The following is a 23,987-nucleotide window of genomic DNA, read 5'->3' on the forward strand; positions in this document are numbered from 1 at the left end:
TGGGGGGAGATGGAACCCTTTTGTAAGCCTGGACTTTTGGGTGGAGATATCAGGCAGATACACAAGAGCACACCTCCACACTGGAATTGAGATCACTGACAAATCCAAGCTATGGGTTCTGAGTTGGAGCACGGACGTAATCACAAGGACAGCGTCAGGCTCCTCACATTCTCCCCTTTTCTCCATGAACCATCTCCCTGGTCATGCATACTGCCTCTCAAGCTGAAACTACCCCTGACATCATTCCAGTGCCATTTGCATTTATCATCTCTTTCCTGGACACACAAACACACATACAAACAGAAGTTCACACACACATGCTCACACCAACACCCACACAGGCTGCAGCATTTCCCCTCCCCCAACCCTCCAGGACCCGCAGACACACACAGATTTTCACACTCTCTAGCGCTTCTCTCTGCATGTCACATGGGATTTCCCTTCCAAGTTCAGAAACGCTGCGTTTCAGCTGCTGTCAACCAGCACTCCCAGCTTCCGGCTGGCATTTGGTCCCTACAACTTTCAGTTTCCCTTTTGCTCTGCCTGTGATTTGGGGCCTCATTTTCGGTTACATTTCCCTCTCTTCTACGGCCTGCCCACTCCAAATCCCCTTTGAAGAGATCTTTCCTGGGTCAGTTTGGAAACAGACCACTTTCTGATGATGTGTGAGCTTTGTAATGTTTCCCCCAAAACCATCTGAGGTGAGCGAGACCAGCTCTTTTCTCAGTGAAGGATGTGGTGTCTTGGGTTTCTTCTCGGGCATCACTTAGAAGACCCTCTTCCATCCTGGTCTAGTAATTATAATAACGTGGATGATCATACTAATAACAGTGAGAGTGATGGCCACGCTCAGGTCCCTGGAGTGTGGTGTGGTCACTGGGCATCAAAAGTGGCCCTGGAAACCAGCTCTTTGCTGGTTCTGCTGGAAACCAGTACTCTGACAACTTTATAATATGTCTGTGTTATGGGGCACATATCTACGGCATACATTTTTATAATTGTGTTCCCTTGTTTTGTTTTATTTTTTTTTTTTCCAAGCTGTGACTCTACTTAAGAAAAGGTTTTCTGGGGCGCCTGGGTGGCACAGCGGTTAAGTGTCTGCCTTCGGCTCAGGGCGTGATCCCGGCATTATGGGATCGAGCCCCACATCAGGCTCTTCCGCTATGAGCCTGCTTCTTCCTCTCCCACTCCCCCTGCTTGTGTTCCCTCTCTCGACGGCTGTCTCTATCTCTGTTGAATAAATAAATAAAATCTTTAAAAAAAAAAAGAAAAGGTTTTCTTTTTGTTTTATTTTGTTTTGTGTTTGAGAAGCCACAAACATCCAGCCAACTGGAGCAGGTGGAGAGAGTGAAAGTATGCCAAGGGGGTTCTTTCAACCCAATCTAGAATTCCCATTAAAGCTGAGGGGGGAAAAGAGTGTTAACATCTCCCTGTGGAACTGCAGTGAAATCTAGGCCAGCCCTGGTTCCCATATGTGTGGGATGCGCTTAGTCATGCTTGCACATGGATGCATAGACGGCACATGTGCATATTAATTTATCTGTGTGTTGATTCCGAGGGAGTCTCTTTAAAAGATAAATGAGTATTGTACAAGCAGCAAATAACCACCAGTCTCTTCAATAAATCAATTATTTCCCAATAATTTTTTCTTTGCTTCTAAATAGAATACTTACAAACATCTGGGGCTTGGAGGTTTTCTATGGGGGCTGTGGCTTTGGTTTACATTAGTTTTGTAATGATCACTATTACTTATTTTCCTTAGTGAAATTTGTATTTTTTAAATGTTATTCTTACCTCATTTTTCATATCTCTTTCTCACAAGGTAAATCTTTCTTTTAAAAAACTGTAGGTGTGTGCCCAGCCATTCTACCAGTGTCTTTCCCTGGACAGACTGAATTTTTATTTTTCAAAGTAATTTTTTTTTGAAAGTTCATCTTAATTGAGCTGATACCCAGGCTGATATTTCCAGCCTCACTGTCTTTTACACTCATTTAAAAACACAAATCAGATAGAGCCTCACTGGCTTTAATTTACCTATCTAAGGAAAAACAAAACAAAACAAAACAAGGAGCCCTCTCGGCTAAAGTCAAGCGGTGGAAACTCGATGTTCTGAGAATTGCTACATCTTAAATGAAAATATGAGACACACTTTTATGAAGATGGTAAAGAATCACCAAAACAACCATAATACTTGCATTTCCCTTTCTCCCAGCTGCACCCCAAACCAATGGGCTTCGGGCACTTCTTACTCAGGTACCATTGAAATGAGAGGTTGTGTATTTGGTGATGCGTATATTTTAAAATGATACTCTCCGGAGTTCAACCCACAGAAGGTTCAATTACTCTGTCCCCACCCTCCCTCTGGATGTAGTGTGGAAGTATAAGGGGCTGAAGTCCCTGCAGCTGTGGCTCCTGGGTTGGGAGCACTCTGGGGCTGCCAGTAGACTCTATTTTCCTCCATGCAGTGGGGGAAAATCTCAATGCAGAGTGGTTACCCAGGCAGAGATCTGTTCTGACTGGTTAACAAGAGGGACTGTGATATGGGCTTGGCTGTTTAGATTAAAATGCATCGCAGGCTCCGGGAACAAGCACACATCAGTAGTAAAGGCTGTTTAAACCTTTTGGGACAGCCCTATGTTTAGATTACATTAATTCATAAATATTATACTAAATACCACTTAAATTGGACTTAAATGACTTCAAAGATAATGCATTATAATATGGCTATCCAGAGAGCACTAGTCTTTATGTCTCCCAGTAACTCAGTCTTTGCTGCCTCCTATCCTGCTAGACAAGACCAAAGTTATGAATGGATTGCTGGCTTGTTCATGTGTGATCCACCGACTGTGTATGCGTGTGTGTTAGCAGGCATGGGTATGCGTGTGTATGTATTTTCAGTCACTGCTTCTGTTTGTTCTCCAGGAAATAAAAAGAAGAAAAGAGAAATAAATGTAAAATGAGAGAAGGAAAGAATTAGACTAGTGGGTGACCTCTTCCTTTCCCCAAGGGAGAAAAATTCTATAGGAAGGGGCAAAATTGGTCCTTAGCTCACTTCTGCTGCTACCCAGGGAGTTTGCGTCTCTCCTCTCTAATCAATAGTACAATGTCTTTCTCTTTGGAGCCTGGAAAAAACAATCTTTCTCAAAGTGCTTCTAATGGGGGGAGAAAAGAAGACTCTGAGTTAGCCTGGGAGTTTGCATTAAACTGGGTTTTCTTCTTTGGGTGTTATTTCTTTGAATTGTAATTCTGGGCTTTTTTCCCCCTTTCTCTCTCAGCCTAGCTCCCAGATCTCCCCCACCCCCGCCCAAGTGCTTTCTGGTCTCCAGGGGGTGAATTTACCTTTACAGTAATTACCCCAGTCCACAACTGCTATTTGCTGCCTCCCCAGCCCAACAGCCTTTCTCTGCTATGGCTGGGTTTGCTCCACAACACCCACCCACTCCCTCCTCCAAGGACTCCCAATTTGACTGGAGTAATTGCCTTTTAAGGTTCACTCTACGCATGGCAGGTATTCCATTAACCCTTAGAACTCCTTCCTTCTTTAGTTACCTGAAATGGCAGGTGGCCAACAAATGGATATCCACCTGAAATCTCTGCATTTAATTTAATTTTTACTAATTTTTCTCCTCTTTTCTTCTCTTTCTTTCTTTCTTCCCCCCTTTCTTTTTTTTTTTTTTCTTGCCAATAACATGCAGATGCCATCCACACTGGAGGCCAGTATCCTGTCATGTTTCTCAATTTTATCCCAGTATGATTCATTAGAAGTTAGAAATTCAAGAAGGGGAGAGAAAGAGCCACAAACATGCCCTGAAACCAGGCTTAACAAAGGCATGTTTCTATCCCTAGCTTCATGTTGTCAATTTAGAGTTGGGGAAAATCTAGAAGTCAAATGTAACCCTCATTCTCCAAGGCTCATCATGCTTTTTGACTTAACAATAATTAATCACCAATGGCAAGTGAGTAATTTTTTAAGGTGGCCGGAGGCTTATTTTATCAGGATTAGCTAACAAATCAGGCTGTATTTCTGAAAGAGGAGTTCAAACTCTTCTAGGACTGAATAAACCAGACCTTAGAGACTGTCTCATTTATTCAGCTCTCCTGGAGCTTCCAGGCACTATTTGAGACATTGTGGCCCAACCTCGCCTGTAAAAATCAGGTGGATAGAGAGGTAGGAAGTTTCATAGGGAAAAATATACATGCTCAGGCTCTGAAGGGTGAGCTGCGACAACGAGACACCCAGCATGCCGGAGCCAACGGGCCTGCCTGCCACTGACTGAGCCAGTTTAGAGGAAGAATTATTTAGAAAATGAAGTTTTGCTTGTTCTAGGAATCCTGGCCAGATATGTGAATTATATATATGATACATATGAAATAACTATAACATAACCTTCTCTCTAGCTTCCAGATGCAAATGATGATAATTCTACTTCTTTGCTATAATACAAGGGAGCCCAAATAACATCAAAAACATAGTGATGATACCAGCAAGGGATTGTGAGAAGAAACCAAGGAATATTGTTAAAGTTTATCTTCATTTGAAATAAAGAAGTAAATAAAGTGCTCTAAACCCAGATCTCTTGAGGAGCTCAGCTCTCCACAACTGTCTTTTGCCTCTGGTGGGTTCTGATTTTTTTTTTTTTAACTTTAAAGCTTAAATCACCACAAGAACTGATCACCAAGATGGGCAAAGGATTTCCCTATTTATGCTTTTTAAATTTTCATTATTACTATTTTTAAATCTGGGGACATATGAGAATGACAAAGGTTTGATACAAACCTTGATTAGCTTCTAGGGAGCTTGATTGGAAAAGGAAAATCTACAAAGATATGGTTGACTTGAAAGGGAGGGGGGGAAAAGGAAACAAATGTTATTTCAAAGACTGCCTCCCCATTTCACCTTTCCAGTCTCTCTTCTGATCAGACAGACATTTTCTCCATATTGGAGAAAGGTTGGTTTGTCTCTCCATTACAGCCCCCACCCTCACCCCACCCCAACAAACCCAGTATATTTCCATTCTGCTGTGTTTCTGTGCTACTCAACATGCCATTAACTTTAAGATTTACTCCTCAGCAGGCAAGCTGGAAGATGCTAAAGCCAATAAAAACTGCTCTCTGGGACTCCAACTATGAAGAGTTTGGAGCTCTGCTTAGTATTCGGATGAAGGGAGGGCTGGAGGAGGGAGGGAGGTTGTGATAGTGAAAACCACTGCTGCTCAGAGAGCCAGACATCTCTGCGCTCTGCACCTAATGTGCCGGAGGATCAGCTCTGTTCATAGCCCATTCGTGGCCAAGGATGAGGCTGCTCTCTGTGTGTGGGTGGGTGTGCGTGTGCGTGTGTGTGTTTTCATCTTTAAAACCACCAGCTCTAACACAGCATCTTCAGTGGCTCTCCACACTACTGTTTATTAAAAACGGAATGTCCATACACATCCCTTACAACTTCCTTAGCCCGGTGCTCCTTCCCTGCCTGACGATCAATCTCTCTCAGAAAGCATTTAACTTGCCCACACAGCTCCAGCCCAGATTAATCCCCACTGCACATCCTATACATTACTGTTAGGGAGCGGAGCACTGGGCTAATTTCGTCACCCACCAGCCACCCACACACGTTCTACAACTGAACACGTTTGGGGATCTGCCTTAAAGATAATAAAACAAGGAAAAAACAGGCAGGCTGCAGACAATTCTCATGACCACTTTCCTAAAAAGTTGCTGGCTTTTAATTCTTTGATTATTCTGTCTCCCCCTCCCCCAAGCACTCACTAGCAATGATTGCTTCGAAGGAGAGCAATAATGTACTATAAACCTCTCTGCATGGTGAGTTTGGGATAATTTAGGTTACAGCCTTCAAAATGCATTTCTTACACACACAGATTTTTTCCCCCAAAGCTCCGCTTTCCTGAGAAGGGGATCATTCGGGCTTCCCTGACCCTCCACTCCACCCAGGGGATGGCTGGTTCCTTGCTAAATCTTGCCTTAGGTTTTGTCCCTCCTTCCTTCAAACATCAAACACCCCCTCCCCCACCACTCACACCACAACCGGATTATTGAGGCACATAGCTCGACAGGGAGAGTTTACTGTTAAATTGATAGCAAAATAAAAATATCTCTCTGAATTTGTCACCTCTCTTCTTTTTAGACGGCTGCGCTCCTGCTACTCTGGCCCGGAGCGGAGAAGGAGGAGACCATCTCCTCTTAATATTTTCAGCACCACGGCGATGGACAGCACCCTCGGTCCCTGGCCCGCTGAGCGCCCGCCAGTCTGCTCAGCGTCCCGGGCTTGGTCGGTGCAGCTGTCCCCGTCCCAATCTTTCAAGTCGCTGCACTCAAAAATCCAAGCCCCGTTTCCCCTCGATCCTCTCTCTCTTTCTCTCCATATTCTGCTTCCGCTGCTCTCTCCACCGTACCGCTTCTATCAGCTCCTCGCCCAAAACCCAGCCTTGCCCCAGAGAACAGCTCCCCACGCACCCCAGTCCTGGTCTCTGCTGCCCGAGCGCCTCCCTCCTCGGCGTCCGCCCGAGGCTCCCTCTCGCGCCGTCTCCCGCTCGTCCGTCGCCGGCCGGCCGGCCCGCCCGCTCCTTTTCCCCGGCAAAGTTGAGAGGGAAAGGTGCACTCACCTTTGTGCATGCCTGTGAACCTGTCCTTCAGAACCGTAAGCTCGTAGATCTTGCCGAACTCCTCGAAGAGGGGCTTGAGGTCCTTCTCATCCAGGTTGCGGGGGATCTGCCCAATGAACAGCTTGATGGCATCGTGGTCCTTCATGGGAATGGTCGACGGGTTCCCCGGGCTGTGGCTTAATCCGTTCATGTGCCCGGCGCTGCCCGGGCTGCTGCCGAGCCCGTTGGTACTGAGGCTCGCGTTGTCAGCCTGTCCGTTTGCTAACGTGGCCATCTTTATATACATAGAGAAAATCTTCTTTCCTTTTATTCTTTCTCGCTCGCACTCTCTCGCTCTTCTCCCTCGCAAGCTCGCTCGCGCTCACACACGCACACGCATACACACACTCGGGTTCTCTCCCCCTCGGTTTCTCTACACCTCGCTCTCCTCTCGCTCTCTGCTCTCTCTCTTTCTCCTCTCTTCTCTCGCTCGCTCGCGCTCGCGCTCTCTCTCCTCTCCCCGCTCTCTCTCTCCCTCCCTCTCTCCTCTCTCTCTCCCTCTTTCTCTCTCTCTCTTTTTCGGCCTGATCTGATTTTTTTCCTTTTTTTTCTCTCCTTTCCTTTTTTTTTTTTAATTTTTCTTTTCCTTCTTTTCTTTCCTTTCTTTCTTTTCTTTTCTTTCTTTCTTTTCTTTCTTTCTTTTTTTTTCTTTTTCTTTTTTTTTTTTTTTTTTACATTGAACAGACAGGATCTCTGTCCTTTCCGTTTAAACAGGCTGGACCAGTTCAAGTTCCCAGTCAGACCAGGGGTGGGGGCGGCGAGTGAGCGCGCGCGGAGGAGGGGGGCAAGGGGCCCGGAGAAAAAAAAAAAAAAAAACAGTCCGAGACAGCCCCCGGCTATAAATAGCGCCAGGCGCATGGCTCTTCGGGAGGCGCTGAGATTCCGGGCCCGGCGGCCGCGGGGAGCGGGTCCCCGTTAGGAACGGGGCTGCTGGCCTCCTCTTTGCCTTTTGGGGGTTCTTTTTGTAATAACAGCAGGTGCAACTTTTTGTATTTTTAAAACATTGATTTTCATTTTCGTGTGGGTATATGGGGGGGCATTATCCACCGAGCTGCGCTCTATTAGGGCGCCAGGCGGGCGAAGCAAAGGCAGGGATGGCGGGCGGGGCGGCGGCGAAGGCGGCGGCGGAGGTGGAATGGGCGCTTTTTTCTCCCATCTGGTTCCCTTTATTTATTTATTTAGACTAGAAAAATCGAGTCGGCTTGGAGGGAGTCCGCCCAGCGATCCGAGTGCGCATTGATCAGTGTCGAGAGAAAAAAAGCTACATAAATATATATTATGTGGATAAATCTATAGACAAGAGCTCTCTCGCGCGCGCTCTTTCTCTCCGTGTCTCTCTGCTTTTTTCCTCCTCGAATCCCCAACCTGCCAGAGCAGCCCCAAATCTTCGCCTTCCCGCACGGCATCTACTGCCACCCGAGCCACCTGGGAGGTCGGGACTGGGGAGCAGTTGGGCCTGGCTGGGGGCACGGGGCGTAGAGATTCGGGGCCCGACCCTTGTCCCAGGCCGCCTGGAAGGCTGGAGGTGGGTGTTTCCGGTCCGGACGGCCTCCCCCGCCCCGAAGCGCAGCGGCTGGTCCGGCCGGCGGCTGGCGGGAGGAAGGTAGGAGCCGGGCGCCTCGGCCCGCTCGCCCGCCGGGGAAGGAGGCAGCCTCTGGGTGTCGTGCGGGATCGGTGAGCCAGCGCGAGGGACCGGCTTAATTTTGCCCTCGTCTGCTTTACTGGTTCAAATTGAAATTTTTTTCTTAATCCACTATCAAAGAAATAAAGCCCCCGAATCGCTATTCGGGCTGCGACCGGACCCAGACTCGCACGGTGTGCGCTGCCCCCGCGGGTTTCGTTGGCAGCGCCTCCCTCTCCAGAAGTGCGAGGCTGGGAGTCGCGTCTGCGGGCTGGAGCCGAGGGTCCGGCCGCCCATTCCGACTTTGCCGGGTTCCCTACCAGGCCCTCCGTGGCCAGAACCTCCGCTGCGCGGGAGAGGGAGTGGCCGGCGCGGGAGCCGGGTCCAAGCAGCCCCGCCTCTGGGGGCGAATGCTGGTGGTGAACTTGGGTTGGGAGAGCAGATTTTCATTTTAATGATATTTACCTGTCCCTCATCCTCTCCCACATTTGCTTTTCCAGGGCAGCCTCTTCTCCATGGCTTCAGAAGCCGGGCAAATTAAAATAACGCGCCTGCTCCCCCGCGAGTTGCGGGGGCAGAGCTGCTGGCCTGACCCTGGCCGGACCCCCACCGGCCCCTTTGGGTGTTCTGGGTCTTTCTTTTCTTGCCCTCGGATTACATGACGTTATTAGACAGTATGTTTAAAATTTTATTTAAAGAAATGAGACCCCATCCGCCTGAAAACCGAGACCAACCCCGTTTGGTACAACCACAACGAGGAGCTCTCCAGCGCCAGGAGGAGGCCCGAGGAGGCCCCGAGGCTCGCAGCCCCAGGCCCCGAGCCCACCTGGGACACCTCTCCCTGAGGATCCAGGGCGAGTGACTAAACAGCAAGTACAATTCTGAGAACTGTGGAACTTCATCCTTTCATTTTAAGATTCTCCTGTCTTTTCTTGATGGAATCGTGTGTAAGTATAGTTGATTCATAACTCGGTTCTGGGCTTATATTATCCAGTGTTATATCATGGCCTAAGAATCGCACACGTTGATGGACTCGAACAGAAACTCACACATAGAGCCTCTCTGCAGGGTAGCGGTGTGCTTGGTGTGCCTGTGAAGTGCTGTCATGGGGTGGCATGGCCCTGGTAGGCACACCGAGGGTTTGAGCTGGTGGCTTGGAGGTGCGTGCATATGTCTGATCAGGACTGGGGGCGCTTGTGTGGATGTGTACATAGACCCCGTTTGTATCCACACTCTGCCTGTGTGTGTGAGTGTGTGTACCCACTAGGCTGAGACCTCCTCCTCCCCTTTCCCTCAGGACACATCAGCAGAGGCCAATATCTTTGTCCAAAATATCTCCTCTAACATCATCTTGTGGTGCTGGAGCTTACCTCCCAGGATCTCACAATGGAGTGGGATCTATTTTCTGCCATAACAGGGGAGTGTAGGAGAGTAATTCCTACTTGAGGTTTCTCTTTCTCCCCCTGCCCCCCAGGTCCTTAAAGCCAAGCTAGGTCTGGGGGCAGAGAAGGGAGTGAGCTGGGGTCAGGGACTGGGAAAGGAGGGGCCTGCTCAGAGGAGGGCAGCTGTGGTTTATCTACCACTTCTTCCTGCCACCACCCCAGCCCCGCCCAGGTCCAAGTAAATTATTCACAGGTGTTTCATTATTCATATTATTATTAATAATAATAGCCAATACATAAATAAAAGCAGTCCCTGGGCAGGAGTGAGTGGGAGAGTGGAGTTGTTAATGGAAGGGGGCATCTGGTTCTTTCTGATGCCTGCGAGAACAAATGCCGGACACCCGCCATAAGGTGCAGCATCAGTTCCCTCCTCCCTCCGGACTGCACCTCTGTCCCCTGCACCACAGCCCTCTCCCTGTGTCTCTCCAGTGGACCCAAAGCTGTGGAGAGCTCCTTCTTCCCTAGGGAAGGTACCTCACCCTTCCCTCCCTCCCACCTGAGGATGGCTTATTTTGGATTTGGACTGTCTTCCCTTAGGGGTGTAACACATGCCTCAGGGCTTAGCTCTCTGGCCCCTGTGTGGTGAAATGCCTCACCAGTACCCACTTTGCTGGGGCCGAAGCAACCAGGACACCAGGCCCCATATAACTGAGCTAACCCTGTGTAAACAGCAGCAGAAGCAGCTTCTGCCAAGGCATTGATCTCTTAAAGGCACAGAGCTCGGATCTCTTAGGCTCCCACTGCTTTGGCACAGCAGAGTATTGGGGATAAAATAACACAGACAGGTGTCTCAAACTAATGTAATAAAGGAGGAGGACCCTAGAGATAATAATAAGGAACGTAGTTAGGTTGCCTCGTTGGTATCCTTGCCCTTGATATTCTAGAAAGATTTGAGCTATTTTTTTTTTTTAACCTTAGATCATCAAAGAGAAATGTAACTAGGGAAAGATGGGGGCAAAGTATTACTCACTGTGACATTTAAACAGATTTAAAACTTTTTCTTCAAGTGCCACTTCATGGCCACAATGATTCTATCCACTGAAAGGGAGAAGGCTGGCAAATGGAAGTGGGAGCTGGGAACAATCACTTCTCATTTTCTCTCTGTATTTAGGGTTTACATTTTTGTTGCTGATTCATCTGTGGGGTTGTCAGGAAGCCCTGTGTGGTGGGGATCTTGGCTCAGATGGTGTAGTTTTGGAGGCCTTACCATCGTCTCCTGCTCCTCACTTCCCTCTGCTCCCCTCCCCAGGGAGGAGAAAGCCCTCTTTGTGTTCGGCTTCCCTTCCCTGGAGCCACCATCACTCTCCTCCCCTCTGGCACCCACCAAACCACATCTGCAGCCCTGGCCAGGGCCCCATGCCCTGAGGCCGGCTTTGGCTGTCCTGCCTCTGCATCTTCTCTCTCCATCTAGATTGTGAACCGTTGGAGAACAGGAACCTGGTAATCTAGCCCCCCCCCTCCTCTGCAGGCAATCTCGGCAGGCAGGAGCACACAGTAGGTGCTCAGGATGGAGTTTCTAGACTTATGGCTGATCTGACTTTGGGGTGGGGGGTGATGCTGTATTCATTCATCGGGGCCCTAATGATGGGGAGCTGCAGGGCCCCAGGCAGACCCTCTCCCAGGAGTTCAGAGCCCAGGATGAGAACACACACAGCACTGTAGCCTCCCAAGGTCCCACAGCTGGGCTTGGAGGCATCACCGCGCAGTCATTCTTGCATTCAGCCAGCACTTGCAGCCTTCCAGGCTCCCATTGGAAGCAGCAGAGAAAGGGCAGGCCCGGGCAGAACCCACTGTCTAGTTAGAGAGACCAAAGTCATTCCAAAAGAAAAGCCCCAGAACAGCAAATGGCAACAGATGGTTAGTCTTCCAGGCCTGAGGAGTTCCACATGCGAAAAAACAGAGAACAAGAGTTGTGTGGGATAATCTGTGATGGGGGGCAGCAGCCTTGAGGAAGGAAGGGCCCTTGTGAAGGTAGGGGCAGAAGGTGGTAGATGGCGGGAGAGCTGGGTGATGGCCTGAGGGCTAGGAGGGCAAGAAACAGCTGGTTCTCGAAGACTATGTTGAGAACAAGCTGAAAACTGAGCTGCTGCGGTCTGTCTGCCTGAGGTTCCCCAAATAGAGACCAGACCATCAATGAAGTGACTCTGTGGAGTGACCGCTCTGCCCAGACCTGCAGAGGGCAGTGAGGGGAGGCTAGAGACAGGGAGACTCACTTGTGCTCTGTAGGGAGCTCCTGCCTGGTTTGGACAAAGAGGTTGACTCCAAGAGGAGCAAACACACAGGGCATGAGCCCACCGAGGGGCAGAGTGAAAGGTGCTGGTGATGTGCGCCATGGGATCCTGGAGAAGCGGGAGCTTGTGTAGGCAGTGTCACCCTGGGAAGACTCTCTGGTGGAGAAGAACTCTGATCTGGCCCTGCAGGAACCCGGGGTCAGCTTAGGGAGGGAGGAGGGAGGTTGAGGAATGGGTGGAGTTGCCAGGTCTGGCGTGTGCAATAATGGGTCTCTAGTGATGGTGAAAAGGTAGAAGCTTCTAGAGGGGCCTCCTATGTGGAAGTAGGTGGGTGGGCAAGATGTGGCTTCGAAAACAGCCTCAGAAGTCTGTTTCTGGTCTTCTCCAGAAGTTTAGGACTTCTGTGTCCTTGAATAATTTGGAAAGGCTTAGTGATATAAGGAGTACTAATTGAGGTGGGAAGGAAGAGGAAAACAGTCCCTACCTTCTCTCACTCAACATTAGCAGCCTCGTACCAGCAAGAGAAGACAATTGAAGGGCTCCCTTGTCCTGCCCCGGCAGACCTGGCCAAGGAAACAAACCCAAGGAGGGGGAAGAGAATGGAATTAGGATGCTATGTGCTTTGGGAAACCCAGAGACTCCTCAGAAGGGCGTGGGCTGCCTCCTACAGCTCAGAAAATGCCAGGGCTGGCAAGAGAGGGGACTTTGGGCTTCCTCCCTTGCTGGTTGAGCCCCAGGGACATGTGGCTGTGGTCTAATGGGGGTTCCTGGGCTCTGGGCAATGGTGGGTGTGGACTGCCTTTGGGAGTCTCTAGGCCTTGGGTCAGCATGGACATGCCCTGTTTCCGGCATGGGAACATGTTCCTGTTCCCGGCTTCTATGCCAACTGGGGCTTTGCCTCACTTTTGCTGAGGGTAGGTAGAAAATGGAAGGGCAGCCCAAGAAGCAGGATAAAGGGATCTGGAGTCCCACAGCCCAGGCATCCTGCCTGGGGGTGGGAGGGCAGGAGGGACCTCAGTCATTGCTCTCCTGGCCTCAGCTTTCTCCTCCATAAAATGGAGACCACTGTCCTTTCTTCCACCCTCCTTTCCTTCCTCACATCACGTCCAAGAAGGTGAGACAGTGCCATGTCTGTGAGGCTGACTCACAGTCTCGTGTAAAAAATTCAGGGGAGAGCAGGGACTGAGGGTCAAAATGGGCCATACAAAGGTATAGATAAAATTAACTTGTTTCACCGAAGGTTAGGAATTTACTCCTCATCTTTCCCAAAGAATTCACATGTTTTCCAAAGGAGCCCTGGCCAGGCAGCTCTCAGTCGGACAGGAGCAGGCTTGCAGCTGCGTTTAGGGAAAGCTGGCAGAACGGGACTCCTGGGCTTCATGTCCTGCCTCTCCTACTTTCTAGCTCTGTGACCTTGGGCAGGTAATTTAATCTCTTCGTGGCTCAGTTTCCTCATTTGTAAAATAGGAAATGGAATAGAACCTAGTTCATGGAGTTGTTGTTGGGAGTAAATAAGTAAAGGCAGGTAAAGTGCTTAGATCAGTTTTGGGCCAGCCAGGACTGTGGGAGCATCACCAACGGAGGCCTGGAGGCCCCGCCCCCAGCAGACGGAGGAGGCGGGGCGGCCCCCCCCCCCCCCCCCCCCCCCCCCCCCCCCCCCCCCCCCCCCCCCCCCCGCCGGCTGTGGGTGTCCTCGCTTGCTGCAGGACTATTTCTCCAGGGGCTCCTGGGGGCGGGAAGCCGTCCCCTAGGGTGCAGCCCGCGTCACTGCCTCTTCTTCGGGCTGCCCTAAGTGCTGGCTGCGGGCACTCCGCAGCCTCTTCTTACCTGAGAGGTGTTGCCGCAGCAAGTCCTTTTAATTGTGATGTTTTACTAATTAGTTTTTAATTATGTTAATTTATTGTACATGAGCCCTGAGGTTTTCAGACACTGGGCTCACTTTAGAAACTGGAATAGTAAGTTGTATTTATTACACACACAATGCTGTGGATAAATGTCACTTTCTCATGGCCACGAGTTCTCTGATTATGTTGCTGAAAACATGGCTTCTATTTGGGCTTTTTAATAATTATCTTGCTGCAGCCAGCGCCCCGCCCCCCAAAGTCCAGCACACCCGTACTTCATATAGTGTGGGGGTTAAGAGACTCCGCGCCCACAACCTGTGCAGGTGACATGATGGAGTGAGGTGGCTTGGGGGCACAGGAGGAACACAACTGGGTAGGGGCTCGGGAAGGTGAGCCGGCAGGACAGTTACACCAGGCCAGATCTTCCAAGGGTTGTTATGGGGGTGGGGGGCTCAGACTCGCCCTCCTGGGTGGACCCCTCCTGCATCCTTACCCAGCAGCTGGGTCTAACAAGAGATTGGCAAGGAGCCTGCATCTATGTCCACTGGAGAGAGGGAAGGAGAAGCTGGCGATGAGGATGGAGAGGGCACGTGAGCAAAGTGGGCCCAGAAGGCCATGGGAGGATGTAGGCTTTTGTTCCAGGGCTGGCGGGTAGCCCTGGTGTTGGCGGGAGAGGTTTACAGCAGGACCAGCTCACAGGGAAGACTCAGGGTGGGGGACTTAATGCACATATGCTGACCAGTTGCTGATGATAACACGGGAGAGTGTAATCAGGGGCACAAGACTGGGACAAAAAAGTCGCCTGGGTATTTGTGAAGGATGGCTGAGAAGGGAGAAATACCCCCAACACACACACATGTGCCGAACTGGAGGGACACTGTATTGGGCCCATTTTCCAAAGATCATTTCTACATTCAAAGGATGAAGGTTTGCTACCACTAGTGACATTTAAAGAAGATGCCACAGGTTTTTAAGAACCACTCCCTCCCCCAAATAATTTCCAGATGGTAGCCTTCTTTTAATAAGTTTAAAGTGTTTATGCAAAGTTGTGTGCATATATATATATATATATATATATATATATATATGTATATTCTGGTCTCTTACTAAACAGACACATTAATATAAATTTTGTTCAAAGAGTAAAATTTAAAGAAATACAGTCTATAAATACAACTGGGCATTTAATGCTTTAAAATATGTATATAAGACTTAAGTTGTACTCTTTATACAGAGGCACACAGGTGCATGCAATGTAGAAAGATAGAAATAGTTTGAGCTTTAGAACCAGCCAGATCTTTAGCTTACCAGCAATATACGTCATGTTCTCCAAGGCTCAGTTTCCTCCTCAGAGACACGGGCATAATAACACTGCATATGACTGTCATGAAGAGATAATAAATTATTGAAAGAGGTAATATTTAGTGCCTGCCACGTAGTGTGTGCCCAGAATGTTGGCTATGATTATCAAGAGTGTGCTCATTCACAAGTAAACGAAGTCTCTCCTTTCCAGGTATAAATATAAGCTGTAGCAGAAAATAGCATTTAAAAGATGTGTAAGAGGGCATGGAGATTTTCTAAGGAAGAGGGCAGTTGAGGTTTCTCCTCAGTGGTCCTCCCACTGTGTCGAGGTGAGAGGAATCTAAGTCTCTGGTTGTGGGTGCCATGCTGTGTGACAGGGTTCTGGGGAGACAGCCCATGTCAGGGAGGGGCCCCATGACTTTCTCTCCACATGGCAACTCAGCGATGCTCACCTGCATTCCGATTTAGGCAGGGGCTCACACTGTAGCACAGACCTTGTACCTCCCCCACATTGTCAGAGCCAGACACGTGGGAGGCTCCCACACAGGTCTGCATGCCCCCCCCCTTCCTTGGTGGGCAAGCTCTGTGACTCACTCTCTGGCTCTGTGCCCTCTCGCTGAGTCACAATGTAATTGATCCCTCCGTGCGCCAGGTTTCTCTCTCATGTGACCCAAAGCAGGGTCATTTCCAGACCAGGGTTGGGGAGGCCTGGCTGGGGAGAGGCAATCCTGGGAGGGAGGGGCAGACTGTCAGAACCTGAGGATGGCCCTGACCCTTGTGCACGACTTTCCTGGTTATCTGCTGAGGTGTGTTTGTAAGAGTTAGGGGTCGGTTGACCACTCACCAACATATGTATTCCCTCATTGGCCTCCATCGGTGTCCCCACTAGGGTAGAGCTGTTTCTGTAAAATAATGCCAGCAGGAAATCATGGAGGTCTCTGGGCACCTCCTTGAAGATGCCCATGGTGTTTGTGCTTCTGGGACAAGGGTGGTCATCCTTATTTCTAAATGAGTTGTGGGCTTGGAGAAGCTGAGGGATGGAAGGGAGGAGGATGGAGATTCGTGATGCACACGTCGCATGAGGGCAGTGTCACCCCTTGGGGCTCAACCTCATGCCATCTTTGGCCCAGAAGGAGAGGAACCACCTCTCGTCCTCATGAAATGGGAAACTCTGGCTAACAGGGATAAAATAGCAAACGCGGGCCTGGAGGCCGAAGGTGGATTAGGGGTCACCTCTGCAAGGTTTTCTCGAAAAGACAGATCTGGGGTGTGGTTTATGGGCCCCTATCCAGCAACTATCACATGGGCTTTGTTATTGACAGCATCTCGGTCCCACCTTGGACAAGTCATGTAATCCTTCTTGGTGTCCTCAATAGGCATCAAATTCTCTTTTTATGCCAGAGAGGCCTCCAATGAATGCATAAGACTCTAAGAAATAGGCAAGCCTCTTGTGATAAACTTGCCCCACCCCCACTTCCCTGTCCCTTGCCCTTGTCCTGACCTATGAACTGGCATCCATACTGTGAGATCTGTGCCCCCTTCAGGTCTTTGTGACTGCGCCCAGTCCCAATTCTGAGATGATTCCTGCTCAAGCTCTGCGTGCAGAGTCAGGGCCTGACGGCATTTCATGTCAGGTGGCACTTCTGTGGCCATCAAACAACAGAGGGGGCTTAATCCAGGCTCTGATGGGACTCAGGCAAGACTTGTTGTGTGCCCCTGGGTCATCTGCTTCCCCTCTCTGGACCTTGTTCTCTGATTCATGAGAAGGGGATGGTAATCCTGGCTCTGTACACCTCGTGGGGAGTGGGGAGGATCAGAGGCAAGGGTGGGATTGCTTCCCGGAGGACAGCATGTTTGTACTGCACATGTGCAGACCTCCTTTCCCCACCCACCCTGTCCCTGCCGCTGCACAGTCCCGGCCTCAGAGCAGCCTCGAGAACAGAAAGAACAGCCCAGTTCTCACATCCATCCTCCTCCTCCTGATTATTTCTCCCAATCACACTTAATAGCCGCCTGGCTTTTGGCTGCAGCCCGGTATATAATAACCTGCAATTATTGTCCACTTAAGCTGTCCCCAGGGCCTTGTCTGTTGCGCTGCCCAGACCCGCACCGCCAGCCTGCTGATTTCCCTGTCAGAGTCATGGCCAATGGGAAGGAAGCCCCTGAAGGGCCGGACTGACAACCTGTTTGGCAGGGCTGCCACCTCTCCAGCTGCATCGTCTTCAGAGATGGGGCCTCGGAGGCAGCCCACTCCGGCCGCAGCCTCATCCAGCCTGGGTGCCCCACTTTCCTGGAGCCTGGCTCTCCGGGCTGCCCGCAGCTCTCCTCCTCCCCTCCGCCCCCATGCGTGCATTGTCTCATGTGTCTCAAGCAGCTGCGCCCTTGTTTACCTTCCCCTGATGGCTCCTGGCTGCTCGCGATACCCCTAGCTCCTTTCCAGGCTCACTTCCTTCACTCTGCACCCTTCTCTCCCTTATCAGGGAGGCCTTGGTGTTTTACATACCAGGCTACTGAAGATCAGAGAGGTTGGGTACTTTCCTAGGATCACACAGCTAGGAAGTAACAGAACAAAGATTCCAAATCGGGTTGGCTGATTCCACAGCTCACTTAATCCTTATGCTGTGCTGTCAGCTTTCTTCATCACAAGTCCTACCCTACCTCAGTGGCTCTGTTCGGTGCTACCTCCTCCGGAAAGCTGTCTCTACACTGTGGTACCACTAGTCTCCAGTACTCGGGATGCTTGCAGCCCTGGAATTGGAACCCTCGGTCCCAGGAGGGCAGATCACGCGTTCCCCTGCTTGGCCCTCCTCTGCTGTGTGGATTCACAAAGCATCACTGTGTGCAGTTTGAATATAGTCAAGTCTCCCCTTCCCCACTTTGCCTCTTATTCTCTTGAACCTCTCTCCTAGAGCTCCTGACAAGGTCCTCACCCAATGTTTGTGGCTCCAGCTGGCCCTGATAGTGGTGATGACAAAAGTCGAGCCCTGGGCTGTGAAAGACCTGCAAGGCCGGGAACAGCACTGGGAGTCGGCAGAGGCTGAGTGTGGTAGTATTTGCACACCATTCAGAATCTGTTGATTCAGTGACTGGAGGGACAAAAGAAGGTGTCCAGACCCTAAGTGAGGACCTTTATCCTGAGTGCCAGCTATCTTGGCGTGTGTCTGTGCATTGGTCAGGGAGTGCGTGCATGTGTGTGTGCAGGTGTGGGCAGGATGTAGAGCATGGGGGCGACAGGGCTGTGTGGCCTGTCGGGGCCTGTGGCGAGTAGAGTCAGGACTCTCCTGACTGTCAGGCTGGAGGGACCCAGGGCCTGAGAGCTGAAATGCTTTGAAGGCCACTGAGTCCAGAGGGCCTTCCTGGCTGCTGTCCCACTGGCAGGTGCACTGGGCTCTGACTGTCAATGGAGGAGGATGAGGAGGCCCGTGGCCGTCTTTGTTGAGTCCACCCATCTGCCGAGGCCCTGGGCTGAATCTTCCTCCCCAGCCTGCTCAGGGACTCTTCCTTCCCCCTTCCAGGCTCCCTTACCCTTTGAATAAATATTCCTCACACCTGCTCGCATTTTTCAATTCTTTTTCTGGGGAACAAATTCTCAGCAAGAAGACTGCTGGGAAACAGTTTTTGGGTAGCCTCTGGTCCCTCAGATCTTACAGGCTAAGTCTGAGGCTGGCCTGCAGGTGAACTGCCATGAGGGCTGTGCGGTGCCTCAGGAAGGAGCCAGTCTTCCCTCTTCCATGCCACCATAGACTCGTTGGTTCATAGGGATGCAGTGGGCCTTCTATCTTGGCCTCCAGCCAGCTGCCCTGGCACGGACCCCACCCTGTGCCTGCAGCCCTGGTGCCTCTCCCTCGCCACTCCCAGCCCTGCCCTGACTCTCAGGCTGGAAATGCCCCTGCCAGCTGGCCATCAGCCCCAGGGTGAGACCTCTCAGGAGGGACTGGGAAGGGATCCTCAGGCAGGCACAGGACAGGTGAGGATAGGAGCCAGAACCCGCCATGCGAGCTGCCACCTGCTGTAGTATTTGGGGACTTTACACTGGGAGGGGAAAGCACACTGTGGTCTTAATATTCTCTAACTGACATTTCACTCTCCTGCCCCCTGGCCCCGTCTCTCCTGTGCCAAGGGGACAGAAAGTCTTCAAGCGTGCTTGGTAAAAGCCACTCAGTCTCTTTCCAGGCTAGTGCAGTCTTGTGTGGGCAAATCCTCCATCTCTGGGGAGGGTTTTCTCCCCATCTCCCCTCCAGCTGAGGTGAGGAGAGCTTACACACCTTGTGGGGAGAAGGGGACCTTGGCTTGTCCCTGTGCTGTCATCTGGGGCCTTAATGGGCTCCCTGGGCTTGACCGCCATGCTCTCCATCCTAGGGACATTAGAGTGGGAGTTGGCAGGCTCCCCTGCCCATGAGGCCCCAGCTGACATCAGGGTCACAGGGAGCCTGAGTCTCAGCTCCTCCTAAACCCACCTGCCTCCTTCTCTTCCTGTGTTTCTCACCCCAGATGTCAACCAGAGAGCTTCTGGAATTCTCCCATTCCTCAGGCAGGTAGAGTGGACAGGGAAAGAATTGATGAAATTCATGTAAATTCATCTTTCTGCTTGAGTCCACTCTCCTTTTACCCCTCTGGGTGGTAGCCCCAGGTTGCCCAGAACCACCGAAGCAAGAGGTGGGCCCAGTCCCCAGCTTTCAGCTTCCTTTGAAAATGTGCCTTTTTCTCCCCCCTCCCCTTTCCCTGCCTAAGGCCTGGCTCTGGGGTGGGAGTAACGTGCCACCCAGTGAGAAGAATGCCTGCCGGTCCTTGTCTTCATTCCTGGCTCTTCTCTCTAAAGGAGGAAGACTTCTGTGAGTCTGTTGGCCCCTACCGCCCCGCCCCTACCACCACACACCAGGGACATTGGAGGATGTCCCTACAGCCCTGGCCAGTCACTTTGTGAGCCCAGCCCAGGGCCCGCGTGCCGCTGTGCATTGAAATGGCAGCAGGACAAGCAGGGTCCTCAAGAACCTACAGGCGAGTAAGGTTCGGCAGAGTTGGCTTTAAACATTTATAACACAAAAAATCCAAATACCTCCCTCTGGGGTTGCTTTTAAAACTAGTTTTGATCATTGGAGGAGTAAATCCTCAGCTGCTTGGGAAGCTTGACAATCTAAAATGATTCATTTGTCAAATATTTAGGTTAGTTGAGATTTAGCGTGCACTGGTAGGTAGAGGTGGGACCGTAAACCAGACCGACAAGTTCTATGTGCAGTGTTCCAGGGCCTGGAGCCTCCCTCCCCATGGACAGGCAGCACAGAGCACGCACCCTCCTGTGTGTGCGCTCATGTGTGTGTCAGTGTGGGTGTGCACGTGATCGTCAGGGACACACGTGTGAGTGTGTCTTCCTCACTGGGGTTTATTACATTCTCTTTGTGCTGCTAATGCTGTTGGCCTCTGGGGGTGCTATATATATACAGATGCAAAATTTGAGAAACACAGGATTTTCAACCTGAAAGGAACCTTAAGCATCTTCTGATCCACTTTCCTCATTTTACACAATTAATGTTCGACGAGGCAAAGTGACTTGCTCAAGGGGCAGATATAGAACCCCGGTCTGTCTCTCTGTCCCAGGTACACACCCACTCACTCTGTAATAAGAGACGGCTATTTCCTCACTGTTCAGCATTCTTTGTCCCCCTTTCCCCGTCCCTTTGACTATCAGTCTGTCTATTCCTCGTCCCCTCTCTGCTCTGTGTCCCTGGGCGGGAAGCTGGGGCTGGCACGGGCAGCGGGGAGGCTGGCTCCCAGGACGGATGCCTCAGCAGCTGGCCAGGCCAGGGCCCACCTTGTACTGGGGGAAGTGGAGTCTCAGCGTGTTCCCTGCTGCCCTATCAGCCAGGAGCCTAGGGGAGCAGTGCCTCTGTCCTTGGGGAAGGCTCAGAGGAAGGAGGGTGGGTTGGTCCCACTGTTATGCAATCTGTTTTCAGCCTGATCCTCTTTTCCTGGCTCCCTCCTGGGGCGGGGAGGGGGGGCTGACATTATGCTGGGGAGGGAATGGCTTGCCTCCCTGCCTTTCCTCCCTCCCCAGTCCTTTTCTCTAGCATAGCCACGTGGTCTCCAGTTCGATACCCCATTTGGGAAAATGTATGCACTTCTAGCCTCCAAGAGGCACAGGAAAGAGATCCCTTTCTACTCCTGACATCCTGATGCCAAAGTTTGGCTCCCAATCCTTAGCAGACTCTGTGGAAACGACTGTTTTGATGTCTCATTCCCCAGAGAGGCACGAATCTCAGATTTGGAATGGAGCTTAGGGGTTCCTCCCTCGCTCCCTTACACCCATTGCAGGACTCTGTCCTCAAGCATCCTGACAGCTCTCAGGTGTGCCTAACCACTTCCAGGGACAGGTCAGTTTCTTTCTTTCTTTCTTTTTCATTTTTAAAAAGATTCACTTGTTTATTTGAGAGAGAGTTGGGGGGGCAGGGGAAGAGGGAGAGAAATCCTCCTGGAGCAGACTCCCTACTGAGCACGGAGCCTGTGGCTGGATCCTGAGATCTTGACCTAAGTGGAAATCAAGAGTCAGAGACTCAAGCAGCTGAGCCACCCAGGGGCCCCAGGCCATTCCTTTAAGAAGTCCTGCCCTCAGGGTGACTGGGTGGCTCAGTTGGTTAGGCAGCTGACCTTGGCTTATGATCTCAGGGTCCTGGGATCCAGGCCCTCTTTGGGCTCCCTGCTCAGCTCACCCCTCTCCCTTTGCTCCTCTCCCTGCTCATGCTCTGTCTCTCAAATGAACGAATAAAATGCTAAAAAAACCAAACCAAAACAAAACAAAACGAAGTCCTGCCCTCATGCATTTCTCTCAAGATGCTGCCTCCCCTCCTTTCTGTTCTCACCAAAGGTCTTGAAATAGGTGGTGGTTCCCCTGGCTTTCTCTGCTTCTCTGTTTCCCATTTGTTCTATAACGCTTAGATCCGCTGTTGCCGCTCCCACTATACTAAAATCACTCTTACTGAAGTCATCGGTAGCTCCCTTGGCCAAGATCAGTAGTGATTTCTTTAGTTTTCATTTTATGCTATTAACCACTTCTTTGCGAGATTGTCTTTCTCTTTCAAGAAACACATTGTGTCTCTTTTTTTATTTTTAAAGATTTTATTTATTTATTTGAGAGAGAGAGAGAGAGAGAGACAGAGCATGAGCAGAGAGGGAGGAGGCAGGGGGAGAGGGAGAAGCAGACCCCCTTGCCGAGCAGGAAGCCAGACATGGGGCTTAATCCCAGGACCCTGAGATCAAGACCCGAGGGCAAGCCAGATGCCCAACTGACTGAGCCACCCAGGTTCCCCCACATCCTGTCTCTCTGATCACCCTCTACTTTCCTCTAGTCTCCTCCACTGTCCAGTCCTTACATGTTGGGGCTACCCTGGTCATGTCCTCTATTTTTTCTTTTTTATATGCTTTGCTGTCTTCTAGGGCCACCACATTCTTGCACAGTTTAGTGATCCTGTCATATGCTGATGATCCCATGAACATGTCTAGTCCCCTCGGCCTTATTGAGCTTCAGCCCCTTATTATAACTTCTAGAGGTTTCTATCAGAAGACCCTCAGACTTAGGGATATTCTCTTCTTACGAGGAAAAAATCTCTCCCACCTGAAGTCCCTATTTTGGTTAGTGCTACGTCAACTACCCAGTCATCTCAGCCAGGATGTGAATCATTCCTGACCGTATCCTCTCGCTCGTCCCGCAGATGCCTTTGGTCACCGACTCCTGCCAGCTCTACTGCATCTTCGCTTCCTCCCCACCAGATCCTCATTTTGTCCTCCTTACGCTATTATCACAGTCTTCCAACTGGTGTCCTTGCATTGGCCTTGCCTTCTCTGCCCCTCATGCACTTCACTCAGTACACAGAATGAGCTTTCTGAAACATAGATCTGGTCATGCCCATTCCTTTCTTAAAAACCTTCAGTGGCTCCCCCCTGTCTCATTGGCTTGGTATTACAGGAGCCTCATAACTCCCCCTCTCGTCTCTGCTTCCCTTTCTAGGCCTGTCTTCTGTCACCTCCCCCTGCCCCCCTGTCCTGTGTCCCCAGCCCCAGCTGGTACCAGTCTCATCCTCACTCTCTGTGCTCCCATCAAGTCTCCAGATGCCCAAGGTCTCTCTTGCTTAGGGCCTGTGTCACACTGCTCCTTGTCCTGGAAATACCAGCCTCTTTCTTTATCTGACTAACTGTGGCCCGTTTTCACATCTTCCCTGGAACATCACTGCTTCAGGGAGCCCTTACTTGCCTGACCCCACAGACTAAATAGGTAACCCATTGTGCACTCATACCATACTCTGTGTTTTGCAGCCATCTGCATGACTGTCACTATTTAATTAACTGCTGGTTGATTCCTCCTCATTCTCCTAGCCCCAGTAGACCTTAAACTCCTTGAGGGTATGACTGTACCTTTCTTGTCCAGCTCTCCACCCCAGAGCCTGGCACCCTGTGCATACAGTTGTCTGACTGGGTGACTGGAGGGTTTCGGATATGTCAGTCTGAGTAGGATCTTGATCCTGTAAGTGGACAATAGGGACAGAAGATTGTCCCCACTAGGGTGGTGATTGGTGAGGTTTTGAGTTTCAGGAAGATTAGCTGGGGAGCTGCATGCAGGATGGGGTGGAGGCAGGTGGTATGGGGGACCAGGAGGGCCGGCAACAGTACAGCCATGAGGGGCAGTTCTAAAATGAGTGACTTTCCCTCTCCCATCCCATATGCTTCTGATGGAGAGTCCAAGAGATGGAGTCAATTCGTGCATAATTGAAAATGAACAGTATCCAGGAATGGGCTTATAATAAGCTCAGCGCACAACTGTGAAATGACCTTACCTTATTGTGGGAAGGTTTTCTCCCACTTTCTGCTCTTTCCAAATATGGTCTTATTCCATTCCTTGGTCC

General features: G+C 50.7%; 1 protein-coding gene and 1 long non-coding RNA gene across 23 annotated transcripts in view; one reads left to right on the forward strand and one right to left on the reverse strand.

Annotated features, from left to right (window-relative positions):
* CELF4 (CUGBP Elav-like family member 4) overlaps positions 1-7,087 on the reverse strand; it is a 281,790-nt gene extending 274,703 nt beyond the window's left edge. For 8 of the 22 annotated variants that reach the window (XM_034642639.1, XM_034642652.1, XM_034642649.1 and 5 more), the window contains exon 1: positions 6,618-7,087. In XM_034642639.1, coding sequence (XP_034498530.1) covers positions 6,618-6,903 — 286 coding nt within the window. In that variant the 5' untranslated portion in view covers positions 6,904-7,087. The remainder of the gene's footprint in view (positions 1-6,617) is intronic. The other 14 variants (XM_034642653.1, XM_034642651.1, XM_034642648.1 and 11 more) reach the window with 6 other exon arrangements.
* A 448-nt stretch (positions 7,088-7,535) lies between these two features.
* The window catches only part of LOC117796061, a 28,262-nt gene continuing 11,810 nt past the window's right edge, over positions 7,536-23,987 (forward strand). The window contains exons 1-2 of the long non-coding RNA XR_004620403.1: positions 7,536-7,633; positions 8,778-9,224. This is a non-coding gene — a long non-coding RNA (uncharacterized LOC117796061). The remainder of the gene's footprint in view (positions 7,634-8,777; positions 9,225-23,987) is intronic.

The sequence above is a fragment of the Ailuropoda melanoleuca genome, chromosome 14, assembly GCF_002007445.2.
Source record: "Ailuropoda melanoleuca isolate Jingjing chromosome 14, ASM200744v2, whole genome shotgun sequence".
Lineage (NCBI taxonomy): Eukaryota > Metazoa > Chordata > Mammalia > Carnivora > Ursidae > Ailuropoda > Ailuropoda melanoleuca.